This window comes from Ascaphus truei, chromosome 3 (assembly GCF_040206685.1).
Source record: "Ascaphus truei isolate aAscTru1 chromosome 3, aAscTru1.hap1, whole genome shotgun sequence".
NCBI lineage: Eukaryota > Metazoa > Chordata > Amphibia > Anura > Ascaphidae > Ascaphus > Ascaphus truei.
Genome location: NC_134485.1, coordinates 330,623,391 through 330,646,689, shown reverse-complemented (window position 1 = coordinate 330,646,689; position 23,299 = coordinate 330,623,391). Strand labels below are relative to the sequence as shown.

General features: G+C 47.3%; 1 protein-coding gene across 9 annotated transcripts in view; it reads left to right on the top strand.

The window, feature by feature from the left end:
- The window catches only part of STAT6 (signal transducer and activator of transcription 6), a 206,826-nt gene that overhangs the window by 147,393 nt on the left and 36,134 nt on the right, over positions 1-23,299 (top strand). For 6 of the 9 annotated variants that reach the window (XM_075591487.1, XM_075591486.1, XM_075591488.1 and 3 more), the window contains 8 exons: positions 627-719; positions 3,191-3,397; positions 4,145-4,239; positions 7,435-7,571; positions 17,114-17,260; positions 18,030-18,093; positions 18,517-18,606; positions 20,035-20,142. In XM_075591487.1, coding sequence (XP_075447602.1) covers positions 627-719; positions 3,191-3,397; positions 4,145-4,239; positions 7,435-7,571; positions 17,114-17,260; positions 18,030-18,093; positions 18,517-18,606; positions 20,035-20,142 — 941 coding nt within the window. Of the gene's footprint in view, positions 1-626; positions 720-3,190; positions 3,398-4,144; positions 4,240-7,434; positions 7,572-17,113; positions 17,261-18,029; positions 18,094-18,516; positions 18,607-18,944; positions 20,015-20,034; positions 20,143-23,299 lie in introns of those variants that run through there. The other 3 variants (XM_075591491.1, XM_075591489.1, XM_075591492.1) reach the window with 2 other exon arrangements.

Here is a 23,299-nt window from a genome sequence, read left to right as displayed (position 1 = left end):
ATAAATCTGGTACAATTACTTTTGTAGCCCCCCCCCCCCCAGTCTTATTTTACCTTTACAATTTAACCATGGGCGATCCAGTTATTTTGTTGCCACTGTCACTCTCTTTAGTTTTGTTCTTTCTTTGTAGACATGAAGTCTCTGCTTTGTATTTTACCATATGATGTTTTTCTTAAGATTCTTTCTCAGCTCCCTTATTAATTGTCTCTTTGGCTCACATTCAATATACATTGAAGCAATGTCCCTTGTGTTGGAAAAGCTCCATTTAAATGAATGAGAATAAACATAGTCTCCATCACCGGGAAGAAAGCTTCCCAGCATTTTGAATTGGGGACAGTGAACGTTCTAAGGCTACTCTTATAGTGCCGGCGACGGTGACGGCAGGCTACGGTCTCTGGAAAAATCAAATTGAGATGACTTCCAACGACCGCACCGTCGCGTCGTGCTTACTATAAGCACACGCGACAGCGGCAATGCATTCGTTTTGACGTCATGTCGTGTTGCTATCGCCGGCACTAAGCGCAGCCTAACCCTTAAATGTATGCACAATCTATGCTCACTGCAGTCTCTCTGCAGGGCCTGTATCACTGTGCAGTTCTTACCTCATGTTACTATTCTATCTGCAGACGTTATCTTTACCTCTGGTGGTTATAGTACATGGGAATCAAGATAACAATGCTAAGGCCACCATTCTGTGGGACAACGCCTTCTCAGAGGTGGTAAGTGGAATTAACAGTTTTAAAAATTACTTTTAGGAAACTACATTTGCACATATCAGGTCTCCCATTGACAAAGATAAGTCACAAAAGATCTTGTGTGTGCAGAAGTACAGTGCGAGAAAGGGTGTGAACCCCTTCGGATTTTCACATATTTCAAACCTAATATGTTCTTAGATCTTAATCTAAGTCCTAATAATAGATAAAGATAACCTGATCAAACAAATGACAAAAAAAAAGATACTTTTCCAACATTTATTTGTCCACAAATGATTCAACATTCAATATCCATGTGTGGATAAGTCTGTGAACCTTTAGATTCAGTATTTGGTGGTATCCCTTTGAGCAGCAATGACTTCAACTAAGCGTTTCCTGTAATTGCTGGTCAGTCTCACATCAGTTTTGAGGAATTTTGCCCCATTTCTCCTTAAGAACTGTTTCAACGTTTTTCATTGTGACCAAAAAGTTCTATCTTTGATCCGTCTGTCAAGAGAACATTGTTCCAGAAGTCTTGTGAATCATCTATGTTGTCTTTGGCGAACTTCAGACAGGCAGCAATGTTCTTTTAAGAAATCAGTGGTTTCCTCCTGGCTATCCTTCCATGAAAACTATTCTTGTTCAGTCTCTTTCTGATAGTTAAGTTATGAACACTCACATTAGCCACGACTAGAATCGCCTGCAGATCCTTGGATGTTTCTCTGGGAATAAAAGTAAGATAAGACATCTATGCGCCCGGCCAACAGAAGAGTGCCACACCAAAGTGTCTAATGTCTGTTCAGGTGGCTCTCAGTGTCTTTGTTACTGTGACAGGGCTGCTTGTAAAGTAAAGTGCATATTTGTTTTTTTACAATCAGTGCACCACTTGTGTCTGTCTTTTCTGTTTTCTTCTTGCTGGGCCCAGCTATCTTTTCTCTATTTTTCCCTATACTTTACTCACTTTTCATGTGGTGTCCTGAAGGCAGTCAAATGAATGCAGGAATGGCTTATTTGCTGCACAGTCTTAATGTATTTTACACATGCAGGCAGTTCTAGCAGGAATGAAGGGGGGTTAATTCTTAATGGCCAGGTATTATAAATATAGACAAATCCTTACCTGAACTATAGCAGGATTTGTTAAGGTGGCTTGTTGTGGGATGCTGTTGGGCAGAATCTGTGAAAAGGAAAGGCATTTCCGTCCATACATGATGGATTATACCATTTGTAGGGGTTTAAAGGCAGGTGATACTGAAATTGGGTTACTTCTTATTTTACAAGAGTAAAAACATGCAGTTGATCTTTACTTTTGTTTTGTTGTAGAAAATTGTATATGTGATGCCAGGTTTATTATGATTTCTAAATTTGTGTATGTTTTGGAAATGTTTTCCCTGTGTGGTTGGCTGAACTTGGTTTGATCCTAAATGAACAGGTGGCCGATGCTATTTAAGGAGGGATCAGTTAGCAGATCAGAGTGAGAGGGTAGGTGAAGGTTGTTCTTCACTGCAGATGCCACTGCAAGGTTCCAGTCTCCAGGATCTGCTGCTCCTGTCTCCTTAAAGAACTGGTACATGGAAATCCAGCTGTACAAACTGTCAAAGGAATAAACCTGTCCTGGTTTAGCAACGAATACTTGTCTACTTGTCACTGTCTGACTTCCTGACTTTTTTTCACATGGACGCAACCTTTCACAGTTACCTTTTTCTCAGGTTTCTGGTATCTGTGCACATTGGTATGGGAAGCAAATAATAGAAAGGAACCAGGAACTTTTCTGCAACTTTATTCACATGAACCATTAACAAACTTCCTCTTTGAGGTACTCAGGCAGCATCCCACAAAGAGACAAATTTCATTCACTTTGCGGTCACTGTATATAGCAATCCATTGCCTAGCTGGTGACCAATGTCACCTCCAGTGAGACCCATTGGCAGGATGCCCTCTTGCATGAGGATTCATACCTTATCACTCTAACAGAGCAGCTCGGGTGATACTCTGAGGTCCTTCATAAGGAGCTTCCTATGTAGTACCTTGCCATCGCCTCTTGTGGGTAGGATACATCTCATGGCCATATAGAGGGGCCTTATTCTTTCCCTGACTGGAAAATAACAAAGTTATTTTACTACCAACACCCATTGTGGCAGACTAACATAATTTGCACTCTATACAGCGAGATCCCCCATCTCTATCTCCACCTGAGATCCGAGGCTAGAATGTTTTATCCCTACATATATACCCACAATGACTACTAGGAGAAGATATGACATTCTACTTAGTATCATTACTTAGTGACATTACTAAGCACCTTCTATAAGGTGGGTAGGGTTAGATTCTACCTAGTCATCCTGATGGATAGAGGTGATACACTGTAGCTATACCTGCAGTCAACCATCTAGGGCCCTTAAGTAAAGTATTATTCCCACAGGGGTGCTACACATGTATATAAACATATATGTTGGTTGTGACTCTGCAATTACTCTTTCCTCTGCTGATTAATGTCTCAGGAGCGGCATCCATTCTACGTGGAGGAGAAGGTTCCCTGGTCCAAAATGTGTCACACCTTGAATCTGAAGTTTGTATCTGAGGTGGGGACCAAGCATGAGCTGCAGACGGATCACTTCGTCTTTCTTGCTCAGAAGATCTTCAATGACAACAACCTGACTAAGGATGATTTCCCACAACTTACTGTCTCCTGGGCTCAATTTAACAAGGTAATGGAGACTGAGATGTGGTCCATCCTGCTCAACCAATTTGTCTCTGTGAGTGCGTCACCATCATTTTCATCACATTTATTCTCTTGCACACAATAAGGATACCACAGAACAATGATGTCTGTATTTTGAGATCTCTGCAGATCACTCATACAATTTACAATCACACATGCATTTCAAAATGTAAACTTGTAAAAATGCACTGATGACTTACTAGCAACAGTCACATAATGTTATTTGGTGGAGCAGTAAGGACAACCATGGCGATTAATAAGTGCAATTCACGTTTATTCATTAAGTTAAAAGCGCTTAACTTTTGGAAGGGAACTTCCCCTTTCTTTACTGGTTTCTGCACGTCTATAAATACGTGTAGTCAAAGTGACTGTTTTCAGGAAATTATATTATATTATAGACTAAAGCGGTAAAATTCTGGGCATTATTGAAATCCGTGCTCTCTGATTGGTTAAAATTCCGGGTATTATTCATTCAGTAATGCTCGGAATTTTTGGCAACTTGCCAATTCAGCTTTCAGAGATGTAAGGGGGCACGTGTTGAGAATTTGAAATTAAAAACTGCCAAATGTAAAACTGTTACCAGTCACCTTACATATAAAGGTTCTGTTTGCCACAGGGACCTCCGTCATGTTGCTCAGTAATATGTTGCAGAACCACCTAGCTGTGATGACTTTAAAATCTATGATTACTCTAAGCATCCACCTTTCCCTAACTAATTCTCCCCTCTTTACAGGAGCTGTTACAGGGAAGAAATTTTACTTTTTGGCAGTGGTTTGATGGAGTCGTGGAACTCACCAGAAAATGTCTAACAACTTACTGGTCAGACAAGTGAGTAAACTGGAAGCAAAGACTGCCCTCAATCTCCGGCTGTCCAAGCTGATTCCTAACTCTCTGCCTTATTTTATCAAAGCAAAGAGAGGTCCCTCTCTCTATAACATGACAACATGCTTGACTCCTTCCTGACTCTTCATTGCCTAAATGACTCCCACCATAACTTCTGGCAGCCACTGTGTCACCAATTCAAACCACTGTCAGATATATAAACTCTCTGTTTTACTCTAATAGTGCAGGACTGTATGCCGCAATCAGACCTCATTACTATCATTCTGTTAAAAAAAAAATCAATGTATGCGTTTGTAAGAGACACGTGCAGAGTTACAACCAGGGAGACAGATTTGGTGATATTAAACCATGCCTTTTATTCAGCCCGTCACTTTGAACACTACCGTTTAAAGAAATACAAAAATTAATAAACATCCTATCCCTTTGTAAGCGGTAACTCACTTTCTCTGTCCCTCCCTGCAGGGCTGGGAGGATAAGCCTCTTTCCAACCTATGACCCCAAAGTCCAAAATAGGTACCAGTAAGCAGAGGCCCCTTTATGTCAGTCTCTGGGTCTGGGTTGGTGTCCGTTTAGGAGCCACACTCTGGTGGGTTCCAGGGTCTGCTGTGCCCTGGTATAGAGGTCTTGTCCCTGATGTCTTACTGGCAGCACAGTCCTGTGCTCAACACAATGTCTCTGTCAGGCTCTTTCTGGCAACACAGTCCCTCTGTGCTCAAGAGACTTCCCCTGCAATTCAAACAGGAGGCTTTTTTACCTGTCTGATGAGCCAGGTGGAGACTGGTTATTCTCGAGCTGCAATAAACCAGCTCCCTGCTGTATTCCTCAGACCAATACAGGCTTTCTATTGAAGTGATAATAAAACAGAAAAAATAAGTGCGCTAGTATAATATATTCAGGGAAAGTGAAATACACGTGTGTAATGGAATAATACTGGAATTCAGATCCCAAATACCTCAAAAATATATGTGATATACAGTATACACAATTAAACAGTAATATGTATAAAATACATGACCTTATAATTGTCAAAAAAAAGGAGCATCTGCAGCTGTTGAACAGGGGTGGCTCGGCACCCCACACACACTAAAAGAGAAATAAAGACAAAAAACAGCGCACAACACTCATAGTGTAGTAAATTCAATAAAAATATACAATTTCAAAAAAGGGTAAATATCCTGCGTACATCAGGTTAAATCTTTAGAAGCATTTCATGTTCCAAGACATGAGTTACCAAACACCGGAGCTGGACAGATGAGGAAAACCGTCGTCATCTATTGCTTCCCGGATGTTATCAGGATGGCACTGCTCTCCTCACAGAAGGTGGCCCCACACATGTGGGCACAAGAATCCTCCTCTGAGTGGACGTGTCGTGGGGTTCCCTCTCACGGAGGTCCCAATTGATGTATATGCAAAAAGGTCTCCGTTTTGGAAAGTCCAAAAAGCCTAATACCCCTCCTCCCTTCACCACACGGCGTCACTAGTAATTGTGACCCATTGTGTCGGTTAAGGGGGTATAGATTCGGGTGATAGCGGTATATACAGACGAGACAACGAGTATTCTAAGGCTTGCCTTAAACTAGGCTGGGTACATGCTGGGTGTAACCTGGCTAGTTTAAGGCAAGTTTAAGGCATTTCTGCATTGACTAATGACCCATTGGATTAACACAGCAGGGGTCCCTGGCAGTCCCATTCAGTTTGAATGGGACTGCCAGGGACTCCCGCTGTTAATCTGATGGGCCATTAGTCAATGCAGAATGTAAATAGATTCAAAACAGCGGTCGAATCTTTTTATATAAGAAGGAAGGATTCCCACATTGACCCATTTTTTGCTATGTTGCTATGTTTCTTGATCCCCTTTTTTGCTATGTTTTTATAGATCTCCCCGAATGTTAGGTATTTTGCTTCTCATTACTAAAATAGCAGCCTATTCCACAGTATGGATTTGTATTGTTTACTAATTCATGTTTTCTATTTTCAGCATTTATCCTCGTGCGAAGCTGCGTCGTATTTTAATATATTTTGTATAAATAAACGGTGTATATTTGCAGTGTTTTTTTTCTAAAGTTGTAATTATGCAGACACCTGTGTTGTAGCCCTCTGCTCAGTTGGGATTGGCCGAGCACAAGCCCCTTGCGCGACCAATCCCGGGAGATCAGTGGGTATATATCCCATATGTATGTTCTGTATAAACTATTCCCTGATGAAGTAGTATTTAAACTACAAAACGCGTAGGATTGTTTTTTTTAGCTATTTTTAAACTGAACTGTCCCGTTTCAGTTGCTACATTGTGGCAATTTAACAGTGACGTCACTGACGGCTCCTCCGCTAAACCAGTGTATATTGTGGGTGTAAGTCTTCTGCTCCTACTAACACTGGAACTGTGTTTTACATTTATATACCGCTATCGCCCAAATCTATACCCCCCTTAACCGACACAATGGGTCACAATTACTAGGGACGCCGTGTGGTGAAGGGAGGAGGGGTATTGGGCTTTTTGGACTTTCCGAAACGGAGACCTTTTTGCATATACATCAATTGGGACCTGCGTGAGAGGGAACCCCACGAGACGTCCACTCCGAGGAGGATTCTTTGTGCCCACCTGTGTGGGGCCACCTTCTGTGAGGAGAGCAGTGCCATCCTGATACCATCCGGGAACCAATAGATGACGACGGTTTTCCTCATCTGTCCAGCTCCGGTGTTTGGTAACTCATGTCTTAGAACATGAAATGCTTTTAAAGATTTAACCTGATGTACGCAGGATATTTACCCTTTTTTGAAATTATATATTTTTATTGAAGTTACTACACTATGAGCGTTGTGTGCTGTCTTTTGTCTTTATTTCTTTTGAAGTCCTTTTAGATATGGGTTAAGGCCCTGTTACAGAGTTGCATACATTTGACCAGCGTCAAAAATGGTGACATAGGACAAAAAAAATGGATACATGCCATTATCATACATGTTACACGCAGTAAATCTCTAATTCCCTCAAATGCTATATAACAACACCAATAATTCAAATGCAGATTCTGGTGGGAACAAAGGATCTTTTCAATAGGTTTTATGGAAAGACTTTCATGCCACATAGGACATCCATGGCCCACTCCTCTGTCCCTTCTTTTAAGTTCAGTCCTTTGTTTTTCTCCTAATATAAAGTCCCTTCTCTTTTTCTGTTTCATCCAGGCTGATTGAAGGATTCATCAGTAAGCAGAAAGTCCACAATATTCTTATCTGTAAGCCTAACGGAACGTTTCTGCTGCGTTTCAGTGATTCAGAAATTGGAGGTATTACAATAGCACACATTCTGCGTGGAGACGATGGTAAGATTCCCTGCAAAGAAAGCATGCATCAATTTCTATTACAACTTCCACCAAAGTCCAACTTTATAACTGTATAACCCTCTCCTATCCACATCTTGTTAAAATGTAAGAAATTCAGTTATTAGAAAGTTTTCTATACGGTTGAAAAAGATGGTATGAACACTCCTGGTAAGGGAAAAAAACACTTATACCACTGAGGTTTGCAGTATCTTCCCAGCTCCCACTGGCAGTACGCCAGCTCAGGAAATATGTCCACTGGTCCTGGCATTTTCCTATGTAAACATGACTTTTGACATTCCACTTTTTTATTAGCTTACACTCAGTAACAGTGCCTCCAGTTACTTTTATTTGCTAGACATGCTGGGAGCAATGGACATATATTGTATATATTTGAACACCCTAACCCCCCTCCCCCACCCCCCTTACAGGAGATTGTGCTGGTTAGATCACTGTAGGCCAGGAAGCCTGAGTCTCCGCAGATGGTAGTGGAAGTAGCAATGGGCCTACTGTAGGCCAGGAAGCCTGAGTCTCTGCAGATGGTAGTGGGAGTAGCAATGGGGCAGACTGGTGGTTCATCAGTGCAGCGCCTACATCCTGTAGGGTAGCTGCCAGAGGCAGATAGTATTCCCTACAGGAACGCCCTTTTCCAGTAACGACACAGAGATTTGGAACGGTTCACCTTTTATTTAGCAGACCAGGACCCGATTCCTACTCTTTTACACCCGACAAATCATGGTACATCTTCCCTCGCATCTTGCATATGATCACTTCCCTGACTAGGCCTCCCAAGGGCTTGAGGCCCTTGAGGCTAGCCACCACCCCATACCCCCTGATGGGTTAAGGCAGATACTGCCTCACTCTCTGGGGAGCAGGCTACATCCTGGAATCATCTCTCTAAATTTGGGTCAGGAGCCTCTTCTATACCTGGGAAGGGGTAAATAACCCTGCCCCAAACTGGCAATGTTTTAGAGGAGATACCGGTGTCACACCACACTACAGTACGTGTGACTCATTATCTAAAATCTAAAACTCTTGACAAAGGGCAGATGCTCGAAATGTCGAGTCTCGCTGAGCGGGTGTGTGAGCCGTTGTAGGTTTTTTTGTATATCAACATATGGGTAAATTGAATATTGATTTAATCATGTATTTTGTGTAATTATTTTTAATACAATTTGGCAAATTTTCAAACTGCTGTCCTTAACAGTTTATTTTTAACTGTATGTGACTACATGGATTAATTAGAAGGTGATTCTTATTAAGGAAGCTAAGTTTTCACCAGTGGATTTATTTATTTAAAAAAATAAAATGTCATTGCAAATATTCTTTTTCAAAAAATTAGTTTTAAAATTACAACTTTTCCCATGTTAAATATTCCACGGGTATGTTTTGAGTGCAGTTAGTATTCTTTATTACAAGAGTATAATAGACAGGGGAAATACGTCCCCTGTAGATCTTTGACAAGGGAACTGCACTTCGGCCTGAATACATCAAACTCCATTAAAATGTAGTTAATATTGCATCCTGTAAATTAAAATATAAAAGCGCCTTATTACCGCAATTTTAAGATGTTATACATTAACATTGCGGTAACTTTAAAAAAAATGTTAATAATGCGTTAATTACCACATTGCGATCACTTTAAAAATATTTATATCCTAGACTTTTGTAATATCTATTATTACAAAACCCTATGATAGAAATAACATGGGCAATCACCCCCTTTACCCAACCCCAACAAACCTAGCACCCACCCTCTATACTAATGGGCTAATATGGCTAATCAGACATTTGTACATTTAACCCCCCCCCCCCAAATAAGATCTTTAAAAAAATGCACCACCTAACAAATAATAAAATATACTAACAACCCCTGTTGGCTACCTTAATGGCTAGTAAAGTATTGTGCAGCTTTACTAACCGCTGAGGTAGTCAAGGGATTAACCCCTATCACCTCCCTGGGCAGCCTAACCACCCTCCCCGGGACAACCACCCCCATAACCCAACCCCCCTACTTCCACCCCTACTCCCCCACCCTAACAAACCTAAACCCAACCATAGAAAAAAATATATATGTAAGCCCAATGGCTACCAAAAACAAACAAACCACAAAAGCCATCAAAAATCAATTCAAGGTCTATGGCCAAAAGAGCCTATGGCCAAAAGTCCAAAATAAATTCAGGTTTGATTCAGGTTTGATGGCCTATTTCCAAAACATACTGTACAAACAAAAAAAAAGACATAAAGCACAAAAAAACACTCCCTAATACTAATGTATATAAAAGTGGTGACAAAGGTGAACTATCCCTAGTAATAATGCTGCTGGAATAAAAAGACTATTCCTTAGTACTATACATTTTGATTGCAGAATAAAGAAATTCCAACTAAAAAATGTACTGTAGGTAAAAAATTGAGGGCGAAAAACAAAGGAGGAAAAAAAGAAAATATATAATTTAGTATGTTTTAAAAAATATCCTTGATATCTCACAGGAAACATATGGAGAAAATAAGAAAGCATAGGGCACACGTAGCGCAATATGTTAAGTATATCTTTTAAATGGTTCTTGGGTATCTGATATCACCATCTGGTCCGTCGTGTCTAATCCGGGTCTCACGTGGGTCTCACTCACTGCGTCACACCTGCAGCTTCTCACAAGCTAAACTTCCTCAGGGGCTCATGGTCTGAAATGATTTGGATTAGACGCAACGGACTGGATGGTTTAGCTTATCTTAACTATGTACTGTATGTAACACGTGTCCCCTCCCCCCCAACCTCACTCAGTGTATGGGAGTGGCCCATTACCTCGCTGGTATGGTGCTCTTCTTGTTGGTTTGCAGGAAGTCTGAGTAGTCTGCTTGATTTATTTATTTATTTATAATTTATTTATTCATTTATAAAAAAATATTTTACCAGGAAGTAATACAGTGAGAGTTACCTCTCGTTTTCAAGTATGTCCTGGGCACAGAGTTAAGACAAATAATACATGTTTACAAATACAGTTACATAGTGAGCAGGGTATACATTATATACAAGACATTGCATGCACAGTTAAAGATAATTTGTATTATGGGCGTATGAAACAGTTACAGACCAGATTAAAATGTGTGACAGCCTTAGATTTGAAAGAACTTAGACTGGTGGTGGATGTAAGAGTCTCTGGTAGGTTGTTCCAGTTTTGGGGTGCACGGTAAGAGAAGGAGGAGCGGTCGGATACTTTGTTGAGCCTTGGGACCATGAACAGTCTTTTGGAGTCTGATCTCAGGTCATAGGTGCTGCATGTGGTAGGGTTGAGGAGCTTGTTCAGGTAGCTGGGTAGTTTGCCCATAAAGAATTTGAAGGTAAGACAGGAAAGGTGAACTTTGCGCCTAGACTCGAGTGATGACCAATCTAGTTCTTTGAGCATTTCGCAGTGATTTGTGTTATAGTTGCATTGGAGAACAAAACGACAAATTGAGTTGTAGAGGGTGTTAAGTTTGCTAAGTGGGTTTGATGGGATGAGACATGACAAGACAGGCTCGCACAGGTCTCTGGGTTCTTCACAATGGTGTCAGCGCCTCCAGCAGTGATGGATCCCATGAAGTGGAGGTGTCAGCCCCCATCACTACACAACTACCTCCCTCCAACCCAGGAACTGACACCTTAGGCAGAGGTATCTTGAAAGGGACTTTGACAGACAGTCTTCATCAGCTCTGTTACCAGCATATCATACTCCGCTCGTCCCAGGATTTCTAGATGGTGCATTCTCTTCTCTATTTCTCTGCTCCAGGTGGTCATTAGGCTAGCCAACCCAATATGAGCAAGCTTACCCCGCCATGGGGAAGACTCACAGCTCCCACCTTGCTCATCCTCCTTCACCCCAGCAAGGGCTCAGGAATGGACACTCTCTCCCTCCTCACTCCCTGAGGAGCTCAGAGGAACTCCTTCATCCACCTCCTCACACCCTGAGGTGCAGAGGCAGACTCATCACTAACTTTGGCTACTCCCCATGAAACTTCTGGAAGGGGCGGGCTCATTGACTGTACCCACCTACAAGGGGCTGTACACAGGCCATGAGTCACCACAGACCTTCCTTCACTTTCTGGGGAAGCAGAAGGGGGGGGGTCAATGGCTCGCAGATTAACCTGCTAATGCCTGGATCTTAACAGGGCTTACATAGTAGATACACTATGTGGAGAAAAACAGGTACAGCTGGACATACTACAAACAAACACAAACAAACACAAACAGAGCTCAGTGCTACATCCAATGGCAAAAATACACAGTGAAATACCTATATATGTCTTGAATAAAAGGGTAATTTAGTTTAACACTTTGGCAAAAGCATTGTAAGCCTGTGAGCCCCTTCAAGTTATTACCATAATTCACAGGTCCTAACACTGATTACAATTCTTAATAACCTGTACAATACTAGGAAGAATGATCATAATTGATCTGTCATAATCAGCTGCATGGTTTTAAATCTGATTGAAATTCTTATTTACCTGGACAATACCAGCTGCACGCGAAGACCTGTGCCTATGGAAAGTGGGATGGGACGAGCTTTTAACCTGGGAGGGAGGGGCCAACCTCCAAAACAGCTGAGACCAGCTGGACAAAGTTAACAAACACACACATACCCAGTAAGATCATAAAAGCCCCAAAAGTTACCACAATATATATATATATATATATATATATATATATATATATATATATATATATATATATATATATATTATATATATATACTAGCTGAGAGACCTGGCGTTGCCCGGGATGTAATGTTCCCGTTCCTCTCTCTCTCCTCCCCCCTCTCTCTGTTTGTCCCCCATTCACATCAATCCAGTCCCCCCCCTCCCTCCCTCCTTTACAGCTTCATGTAGCGTGTGTGCGTCAGTCACTGTGTGTTTGCGCGCGCGTCAGTGAGTCTGAGGCAGAAACACAAACACACACAGACTGACTGACGCACACACAGTCAGTGTGTGCCTCAGTCAGTGTGTGCGTGCGTGTGTGCGTCAGTCAGGGTTTGTGTGCGCGTCAGTCAGTGTGTGCGTGCGGCAGTCAGTCAGTGTGTGTGCGCGTGCGGCAGTCAGTGTGTGTGTGTGGGGGTGTGTGTGCGCGTGCGGCAGTAAGTGTGTGCGCGTCAGTCGGTGTGTGTGTCAGTCGGTGTGTGTGTCAGTCGGTGTGTGTGTCAGTCAGTGTGTGTGTCAGTCAGTGTGTGTGTCAGTCAGTGTGTGTGTCAGTCACTGTGTGTGTGTGTGTGTGTGTGTGTGTGCGCGCGTCAGTTAGTGTGTGTGTGTGTGAGCCAGTGTGTGTGTGAGTCAGTGTCAGTGTGTCAGTCAGTGTGTGTGTCAGTCAGTGTGTGTGTGTCAGTCAGTGTGTGTGTGTCATCAGTGTGTGTGCGCGCGTCAGTGTGTCAGTAAGTTGTGTGTGTCAGTCAGTGTGTGGGAGGTGATGTGAGTGGAGCGCCGGGGAGGGGAGCGCCGGGGAGGGGAGCACCAGGGAGGGGAGTCAGGGGAGGGGAGGCGTCAAAGGCGGGGAGGCGTCAAAGGCAGGGGGGGGCGTCAAAGGCAGGGGGGGGGCGTCAAAGGCAGGGGGGGGGCGTCAAAGGCAGGGGGGGGGCGTCAAAGGCAGGGGGGGGGCGTCAAAGGCAGGGGGGGGGGCGTCAAAGGCAGGGGGGGGGCGTCAAAGGCAGGGGGGGCGTCAAAGGCAGGGGGGGGCGTCAAAGGCAGGGGGGGGCGTCAAAGGGAGGGGGGGCATCAAAGGGAGGGGGGCGTCAAAGGGAGGGGGGGGCGTCAAAGGGAGGGGGCGTCAAAGGGAGAGGGGGGGGGCGTCAAAGGGAGAGGGGGGGGGCGTCAAAGGGAGAGGGGGGGGGCGTCAAAGGGAGGGGGGGGCGTCAAAGGGAGGGGGCGTCAAAGGGAGAGGAGGGTGGCGTCAAAGGCAGGGGGGGTGGCGTCAAAGGCAGGGGGGGGGCGTCAAAGGCAGGGGGGGGGGCGTCAAAGGCAGGGGGGGGGGCGTCAAAGGCAGGGGGGCGTCAAAGGCAGGGGGGGGACGTCAAAGGCAGGGGGGGGGCGTCAAAGGCAGGGGGGGGGCGTCAAAGGCAGGGGGGGGCGTCAAAGGCAGGGGGGGCGTCAAAGGCAGGGGGGGGGGCGTCAAAGGCAGGGGGGGGGGCGTCAAAGGCAGGGGGGGGCGTCAAAGGCAGGGTGGGGGGGCATCAAAGGCAGGGGGGGGCGTCAAAGGCAGGGGGGGGCGTCAAAGGCAGGGGGGGGGCGTCAAAGGCGGGGGGGGCGTCAAAGGCAGGGGGGGGGCGTCAAAGGCAGGGGGGGGGCGTCAAAGGCAGGGGGGGGGCGTCAAAGGCAGGGGGGGGCGTCAAACGCACGGGGGGGCGTCAAAGGCACGGGGGGGGGGCGTCAAAGGCAGGGGGGGGGGCGTCAAAAGCAGGGGGGGGGGGCGTCAAAGGCAGGGGGGGGGCGTCAAAGGCAGGGGGGGGGGGCGTCAAAGGCATGGATTCCTCCCCTTGCATTTCCTCACCTAGCAGCATTAAGTCCCTGCCGCCCTCCTCCTGCTCCTCGGTGATGTTGAGCCGTAGAGAGCGTGCTCTGGGAGGTAGGTGGGGAGGAGGGGGGGTGAGGGGGGGGAGAGGTGGGGAGAAGTGGGGGGGGGGAAGTGGGGGAGCGACACACGCGACACCTACCTGTAGTTCCGGGCGCCGCCATCTTCTCACTGGGCGCCGCGAGGGAGGAAGGGGGTCCTTCCGGGCGCCGCCATCTGTTCCAGTTGGAGCGGCGGCGGAGAGGGAGAGAGGTGAGTTGTAGCGGCGAGGGGGAGAGAGACCTGGCGTTGCCCGTGAGTAAAATTTCCCGCTCCCTTCTCTCTCCCTCTTTCTCCGTGTTCCCCAGAGGGGAGGGACGAACAGTGGACAGGAGGGTGTGGGGACGGACAGTGGACAGGAGGGTGTGGGGACGGACAGTGGACAGGAGGTGGGGGACGGACAGTGGACAGGATGGGGGGACAGTGGACAGGAGGGACGGACAGTGGACAGGAGGGACGGACAGTGGACAGGAGGGGGGGGACAGGAGGGGGGGACAGGAGGGCGGGGCAGGAGGGGGGGACGGACAGTAGACAGGAGGGGGGGACAGTGGACAGGAGGGGGGGCAGTAGACAGAAGGGGGGGCAGTAGACAGGAGGGGGGGCAGTAGACAGGAGAGGGGGAGGGGGGGGTGGACAGGAGGGGGGCAGTGGACAGGAAGGGGGGCAGTGGACAGGAGGGGGGCAGTGGACAGGAGAGGGGGGGAGGTGGACAGGAGGGGGGGGCAGGTGGACAGGAGGGGGGGGAGTGGACAGGAGGGGGGGCAGTGAACAGGAGGGGGGGGGCAGTGGACAGGAGGGGGGGCAGTGGACAGGAGGGGGGGCAGTGGACAGGAGGGGGGGCAGTGGACAGTCACACACACACACACACACACACACACACACACACACACACACATGTCTCTGTTGATGCGCCCTTTCTCAGTTCCGTTTGGCGCCGGAGGTGAGGGAGCGACACCTACCTGTACTTCCGGGCGCCGCCACCGTCTGACTCGGCGCCGCGAGGGAGGAAGGGGGTCCGCCATCTTACGCGCCACGTGGCAGCTGCCTGTTCCCCCGCCGGGGGTACGGGAGAGGTGATTTGGAGCGGGGAGAGGTGATGCCGCTGGGGAGGGGGAGAGTTCAGTTTGAGCGCCGCTGGGGAGGGGGAGAGATGATGCCGCTGGGGAGGGGGAGAGGTGATTTGGAGCGGGGAGGGGGGATAGGTGATTTGGAGCGGGGAGGGGGAGAGGTGATGCCGCTGGGGAGGGGGAGAGGTGATTTGGAGCGGGGAGGGGGAGAGGTGATGCCGCTGGGGAGGGGGAGACGTGATGCCGCCGGGGAGGGGGAGAGGTGATTTGGAGTGGGGAGAGGTGATTTGGAGCGGGGAGGGGGAGAGGTGATGCCGCTGGGGAGGGGGAGAGGTGATGCCGCTGGGGAGGGGGAGAGGTGATTTGGAGCGGGGAGGGGGAGAGGTGATGCCGCCGGGGAGGGGGAGAGGTGATGCCGCCGGGGAGGGGGAGAGGTGATGCCGCCGGGGAGGGGGAGAGGTGATTTGGAGCGGGGAGGGGGGAGAGGTGATTTGGAGCGGGGAGGGGGAGAGGTGATGCCGCTGGGGAGGGGGGAGAGGTGATTTGGAGCGGGGAGGGGGGAGAGGTGATTTGGAGCGGGGAGGGGGAGAGGTGATGCCGCTGGGGAGGGGGTAGAGGTGATTTGGAGCGGGGAGGGGGAGAGGTGATTTGGAGCGGGGAGGGGGGAGAGGTGATTTGGAGCGGGGAGGGGGAGAGGTGATTTGGAGCGGGGAGAGGTGATGCCGCTGGGGAGGGGGGAGAGGTGATTTGGAGCAGGGAGGGGGGAGAGGTGATTTGGAGCGGGGAGGGGGGAGAGGTGATTTGGAGCGGGGAGGGGGGAGAGGTGATTTGGAGCGGGGAGGGGGGAGAGGTGATTTGGAGCGGGGAGGGGGGAGAGGTGATTTGGAGCGGGGAGGGGGAGAGGTGATTTGGAGGGGGGAGAGGTGATTTGGAGCGGGGAGGGGGAGAGGTGTGTGTGTGTGTGTGTGTGTGTGTGTGTGTGTGTGTGTGTGTGTGTGTGTGTGTGTACCTTTGGCCCGTCACTCCGCCTCAGGCCAATGAGAGGTGTGGGGGGCGGGCCAAGGGGGTGGTGTGTGTGTGTGAGGCCAATGAGAGGTGTGCGGGGGCGGGCGGGCCAAGGGACCAATGAGATTGCCCCTAGGGACACCGGACATCCAGGCAGGCAGGCATGCATGCATGCATGCAGGCATACAGTGCTTTCACTAATATAGTATAAGATATATATATATATATATATATATATATATATATATATATATTTATATATAAATGTCAAAAAGGAGTGCTACTAGGCATGGCAATATATACTACAAACAAACACAAACAGTGCTACATCCAATGGCAAAAATACTCAGTGAAATACCTATATATCTCTTGAATAAAAGGGAAATTTAGTTTAACACTTTGGCCAAAGCATTGTAAGCCTGTGAGCCCCTTCAAGGCATGACCATAATTCACAGGTCCTAACACTGATTAAAAGCTGGACAAACCTTGTTACATGTATATAATGGCCAATACATTCTTAGGAAAGATAGAGATAACGCCAATCTGCTCTAGGCGATAGAAAATGTACAGAATTTCTGCTGTAAATCTCGTTGCGATAGATATCGGAACATGATGTTTTGCCGTTAATACAAAAAAATCTATATTTTGTATCGGATGCGTTATTGTTGATGGTGCAACGTTGATGTATTAATAATAATGCACTTTTTTGCAGACATTACCACATTTTTTGGTTACCGCAGTTTGACCTATCGAGCCCTTTGTTATCTTTGATTTGTTTGTTTGTTATAAATACCAGCGCTGCCATATACATTTTATGTTTCTGAAAAGAATATGGATTTGCTGTGGGATGTTCCTAAAGTGATGCGTTCTATGATGATGTTTTTCTCCTCTTTTACCTCAAGGTTCTTCACAAATTCAAAATATCCAACCGTTCTCTGCTAAAGACCTAGATATTCGCTCTTTGGCGGACCGGGTGAGAGACTTAAAACAGCTACAGCTTCTATACAAAAATAAACCCAAAGATGAGGCCTTTGAAAAACACTACTCAAGTAAGTGAGTCCTAAATTCAGTACCACACCAGACCTCAAATTAGGTGGTTGCATGAGAATGGGATTGGCTGGATCAGCAATAATCATCATACAACCCCCTAAATATAAATATTATTTTATTGAAGACTAAAATGAACATCAAACATAAATACCATTATGTACAGTTGGGTGCAGAGAGAATAAGGTCAGTCCCGCCACACATGCTAGATATTCTGAAAAACAAGGAGATTGTGTATAAATCAGCCAGTATCTGCAACTTCACGCAGTGCAATCATTTTCTCTCGGGTTAATTTGCCTTGCAATCATATTTAAAACTATATAATTATACCCCCAACGGTATAAGATAGGACACTGGGTACTTCTCTGTTAATATTGCCCCCTTGCTGTCAGAAGGCCTGTAATGACATTCGCGATAAGGGTTATTACCTTTAGATACTAATGTCTTCTCACTATGGGCTTTATGTACTAAGCAGTCGTCTGCCCATAGAGGGCTTCCCAGCATTGGAAGACCACTTACAGCCCATACAAGTCAAAGGGCTGTAAGGTGTCTTCCAAAACCGGAAAGTGTCTTATACTGTATCAAACAACTGCTTAATAAATATGGGCCTATGTCTCCTGTAATGTGCTACCCTCTCTAGTGCATTTTTTTCTCTTCCCTTCTTTTTATATATTCTGCTTCTCTCCCACTCATTGTATTTTATATTCCACCCCTCTATCTCTTACCGTCTGTGTTTCGGCCACCACTCTTTCTTTGTCTTCCCTCTCACAGAGGATCAAGTTACGAAGAACCCTAATGGATACATCCCGGCTTCAATAGCAATGAGGGTGGAAGGGTAGGTAACTGTTTACATTTTCAGGGCTTCTACTTGTACTGCCATATAATTCACTCTACTTATCGATTTGCACACTATAAGCCTGCAAATATTTTTCTAAAGGAATACTGTATATTATTTTTCTTGTAGAGAGAAAAAATAGATAGACTTGTATGTCGCAGTGAAAGAATCCCATGTATCTTAAATTGACGTGAGCAAAATGAGAGATAGCTAGCTGATTATGTCAAAGTGTGAGAAGACCAGAGTGAAACATAAATATTTAAATCACAGCAAGAGAGGAGCTGAATAACAGACAACATAAATAGTGGTACATTGAAAGAAAAGCAGGGAAAAGACGAATAGATACAACTGTGTTGTGAGCTTTTGCTAGCAGATGACCTACCCACTGTCTGCTGTCTACCAGTAAGTTTGTTTTCTTACCAGGGATGAAGCTAACACAAAGCTTAACACTGCAGCAGCGTGGGCTGTGAAGCAGAATGATATCTCCCAGCCAACACCCAACAGAAACATGCCGTAAGGAGCACAACTCTACAGAAAGCTTAACCTTTCTCTCCTTCTTTCTGTCTGTCTCTGTTTCGCTCTCAGTAGTGCTCTCTCCCATGCTTCCTTTTGTGCCATGCCCCAGTACCTCTTTCTCAACTTTACTTTTCACCGTCCCAGGTCTTTCTCATGTCCAGCAATTACACCTCAACGGTCATCACCAATTTCGAGCACTCGTAATTTCTTCTTCTCATGCACTCTCTACTAGTGCCTCTTCATGTTGTCTCTCTACTACTGATCTTCTGCTTCTTTCAGCTTTTCTGCGTAGCTCCTCTTTTTCACCCTATTCAGTATCTCTGTTTCCTTTTAAGTCCCTCCAGATCCCCTCACTCCTGCATCTCTCTTAATATCACCTGTGTCTTTAATTCGTGATTGTCACGGCTGTGCTCGCCACAAACCTGGGTCGGACCGCGTGGCTGAGGTGGGGTTGTAAAAGCACCGACCTTAGACCGCGCAGGCTGATCCGGATTGCGCAGTTCGTAGTCGTACGTAGCAGGATCAGGATAGGAGAAGACAGCATCATCGGTGGACACGCCAGGGTCAGGACTGAAGGCATCAGGGTAAACGTTGTTCAAGCAGGAGTTCGGCAACAGGTAGTCAGGAGAGCCCCGCTTCAGCTTAGGAGCGCGGGAGTGGCTTCTGCGCGTGCGGCGACCATGGCCCATGGTACTGGTCTCAGGAGGTGGTAGACAGACCAGAGTAGCACACCGCCTAGCTGCACTGGTAAACCAGTGCTTCAGCGCAAGAGTCTCTGCAATAGGGAAAGAGCAGCAGGCCCCAGGAAGCTGAAGAAACACAGGGGAAACCTCCGCTTCAGCACAGGCGACAGGAACAGACCGCTGAGTGAATATAGCAGCCGGTCACAGGAAACAAGGAGCTGAAGTAACAAGGAGAGTACTCAGCTTCAGCACAGGAAACAGGAACTGACCACTGCATGAGACTAGCAGCCGGTCACAGGAACCAGGGAGCTTAAGACAACAAGGAGAGTACTCTGCTTCAGCACAGGAACAGACCGCTGCGTGACACTAGCAGCCGGTCTCAGGAACCAAGGAGACAGACAAGACAAGGCTTATGGAAGAACACAGAGACATCCAGCAAGGACTATGCTCGGCAGGGAGCATTGTGGGAAAGCAGTACTTAAAGGTCAGAGAACCAATGGCAGAAGGGGTGTGTGGCAGTATTGCTTTGGTGAGTGAATCCAGGCTGCAGTAAATATCAAGGGAAGTGTTCCAGGACTGCACTGTCTGCAAGGTAAGGCAAACAGTAAACCGAGGAGCGGATTCCTTACAGTGATCTCCTCTATCTTTCTCCTCAGTCTCTCAATCCAGACCTTTCTTTACTTGTGCATATTTGGCTTATGGTGCTTTGTTAGTAGAGTGTATGTATTTGTCTTCATTTCAGGTCTCCCAACTTCCCTTCACCACCGGCTGCCAGCTCACCATTCTACCCAAGCCACGATAGAAGAATACTAGATGATTCATTGGTGCCATCAAGGCCCGTACCCTACTGGTGAGTTTCACATGGTGCCCTTTTGCAGGATGTTTTATGGATATATTTATTGATTTGTATATGGTGCTGGCAGTGTGCGCTATACTCTAAACATACTTCATGCTCACTTGCAGGACAATTAGCCAGGCGTACATTCCTGGTAGAGCAATTTTTATCCACTTGGGCAGTGGTGCGCGAACACCTTGGGTGTCGTTGGCAAATTTCTGACGGTCACCAAAACATTAGAAGATTATCTCTGAATGGGAGCCCCACAATGTTAATCTTCTGACCAAAGCTACAGAAACTAACTTGCACTACAGCAGCAGCAACAGCGGCCCATCTCTCTCCATCACAGCAGTCAGACGCAGTCTCTCCGACTCCGTTCAGTCATGATGACATTGTAGATGCCCGAATATGGGCATGTCCATATTCAAGCATATCCATATTTGGGCATCTACGATGTCATTAGGCTGACTGAACGAGCCAGAGAGACTGCTTCTGACTGCTGCTTTTGACAGAGAGAGACAGGCTGCTTATGCCATAGTGCAAATTAGTTTCTGTAGTTCCAGTAAGAAGATTAACACTGCGGGGGGCCTGTAAGAGATGTATGCAGAGGTATGCAATGGAAACCGTTTTTAAGGGGAAATTATAATGAGGCTTTATTGTCCGTTCCTCTAAACAATACAACAAACCAAAAAGATACATAAAACAATAAACACTATCCCTGTGCAAGGGCTAACTTACTTCCCCTGTTCCTCTCTGCAAGGCTGGGGGGGGGGAGGAAGCCCCTTACCCAGTTATCACCCCAAAGTCTCAGCGGTACCTTAACACAGGTGGCCCTTCAGGTCAGTGGTGTCCGGATAGGTGTCTGCGGGAGGCAGGCACAATAGGTGGTCCAGGCACAATAGGTCTGGTCCCCTGGTGTCTTTCTCTCAGGACACAGCCCTCCTTTCCCTTCTGTCAGCTCCCCTATGAGCTAAGAAATCTCTCTCCTGCAAACAGGAGGCTTTTCTTACAAACTGTTACGCTGTGCTCACCACAACCTAGACGAGACCCCTGTGCTGAGATGGGAATAGACAAACACCAGCCACAGACATGGGAACCCCATCCGAAATGTAGGATGGTCTTGCTGGCCGAGTCTAGGGCAGTGGAGTTCAGAGTAAATGTATACTTGCCGGGTCCGATGCAGAAGAGGTCCAGAGCATGGAAGGTACTATGCCAAGGTCAGGGCTGGAGAGGAGCGGATCGTCAAAGTTCAAAGCCAGGGTCAGGGTTGGAGAGGTGCGGAGAGCCAGGTGAAGCCGAGATCAGTATTCCAAAGAGCAAATGGTCCAAGGACAAGCTGGGTCGGTACACGGGAGATCAGAACTAGAAACAAAGCAACAGGACGGGAACAAGGCAGGATAAGCAGAGGCAAACACAGGGTAACGTGAGTCTATGCTCAGCCAAAGTGTCAGTGGCACAGCTGAGCATAAATAGCAGGCACTGACCAATCCCCCAGGGAGTGGAACAGAGGCGTGACCTCCGCAGAGTCCACTGATAGGTTGGATGGGGAAAGGGATGGAGCTAATGAGCTCTTCTTTACCCATCGCTTGAGTGCGTCGTGCGCTGATGACGCACGACACAGCCAGACTCTAATCCCATGACGCGGGGTTTGCGCCTGTGCACCGTGCCAGCGGGGGGCGCCACTCACGCGGGAAGCACCCTGCGCGAGGACGCGCGAGGGAGACCGACAGTGCGGGGGCCGACAGTGGGCGTCGGAGCAAACCGCAGGTAAACCGCATGGTCTGCGCAGCCCGAGAGTCCTCACACAAACTTAATTGGTCAGGTGGAGTCTGGTTAATTGTCTGCTGCACTTAACCAGATCCCTGCTGGATTTTAGAGAGAGTTTCTTCAACAGGGATAAGTCCCTGTTACAGGGCCCCATTCAGAAGCAGGGACCCTCGCAGAGTTAATCCTTACTGTTTTCAGGGCTGCGTGTGTGGGAGTGCTTGCGTAGTGAACATTTTAATGTAGGAGTTGCGGCTAAAAAAAGTGTGTGTGGGCCGAGCACACGCATTTTAAGTGAAACTTCTTTGTCTTTAGTCCCTGTTTTGTCACAGAAATTGTATTTGTGATGGTGCTGTTTTTATTAAAAATCAACACACATTTAGTGACAAAACACAAAGAAGTTTCACTTAAAACGCACGTGCTCTGCACACACACCCTATTTTAGTTATTTGCACTTCTATATTTATACGAACTGTGAATTCATTGTGTGTGTGTGTGTGTTTATTAATGTGTGTGAATGCGACTGTGTTGTGACTGTGTTACTGTGTGTGTGTGATTCTGTGACTGTGTGCGCGACTGTGTGTGCGTGTGACTGTGGGTGTGCGCGCATGACTGTGCATGTGACTGTGTTCGTGCATGTGACTGTGTGTGTGCGTGTGACTGTGTGTGTGTGACTCTGTGGGTGACTGATTGACCTGGGTGGGTGACTAGATGGGTGGGTTTAATGACTGTGTGGGTGACTGACTGTGGGTGGGTGACTGTGGTGTGGGTGTGTGGGTGACTGGGTGTGTGGTGACTCTGTATAGAGGGGGCCCACCGGTGCAGCAGAGAGATTGGAAGGTGTCCAGACGGCTGATTATGGAACTTGTGGCCGACTTCTGGGGTCCTGCACATGCGCGCGGTGCTGGGGGGCTTGCACGCGTATAGCGAGAGCTGCAGCTGTGCATGCTCGCATCCTGGTTGTGCATGCTCGCCGTGCTGGCTACGTATGGCACCGGCCTCACCTGCACACGGCAACGGACACACAAGGGCGTTGGACGCGCAGGCTGTATTGCAAATGTAGGGAGGCGACTATTGGGTTCTGCGCATGCACGCCGCAGCTCACAACCTCTTCTTCTGCGCACGAGTATAATGTTAACCTCAGTGTGGCCTGGAATGGTGTTTTTTGTGCTTGCGTGAGGGGCATGCATGACAGGGGCATGCATGACGAGCGTGATATCACCCGCGTTCGGTTTTTCGTTACAAGATAAGGATTTTTTCCCATGAAAACTCTGTAGTTACCAGCAAAGAAGTTTCACTTCAAAAAAGGTTGCACAACACTGCCTTAGGCTGCACTTATAGTGCCGGCGACGCAATGTCGTGTGAAAACAATTGTATTGAAGCCGTTGCGTGCACTTATAGTGGACGC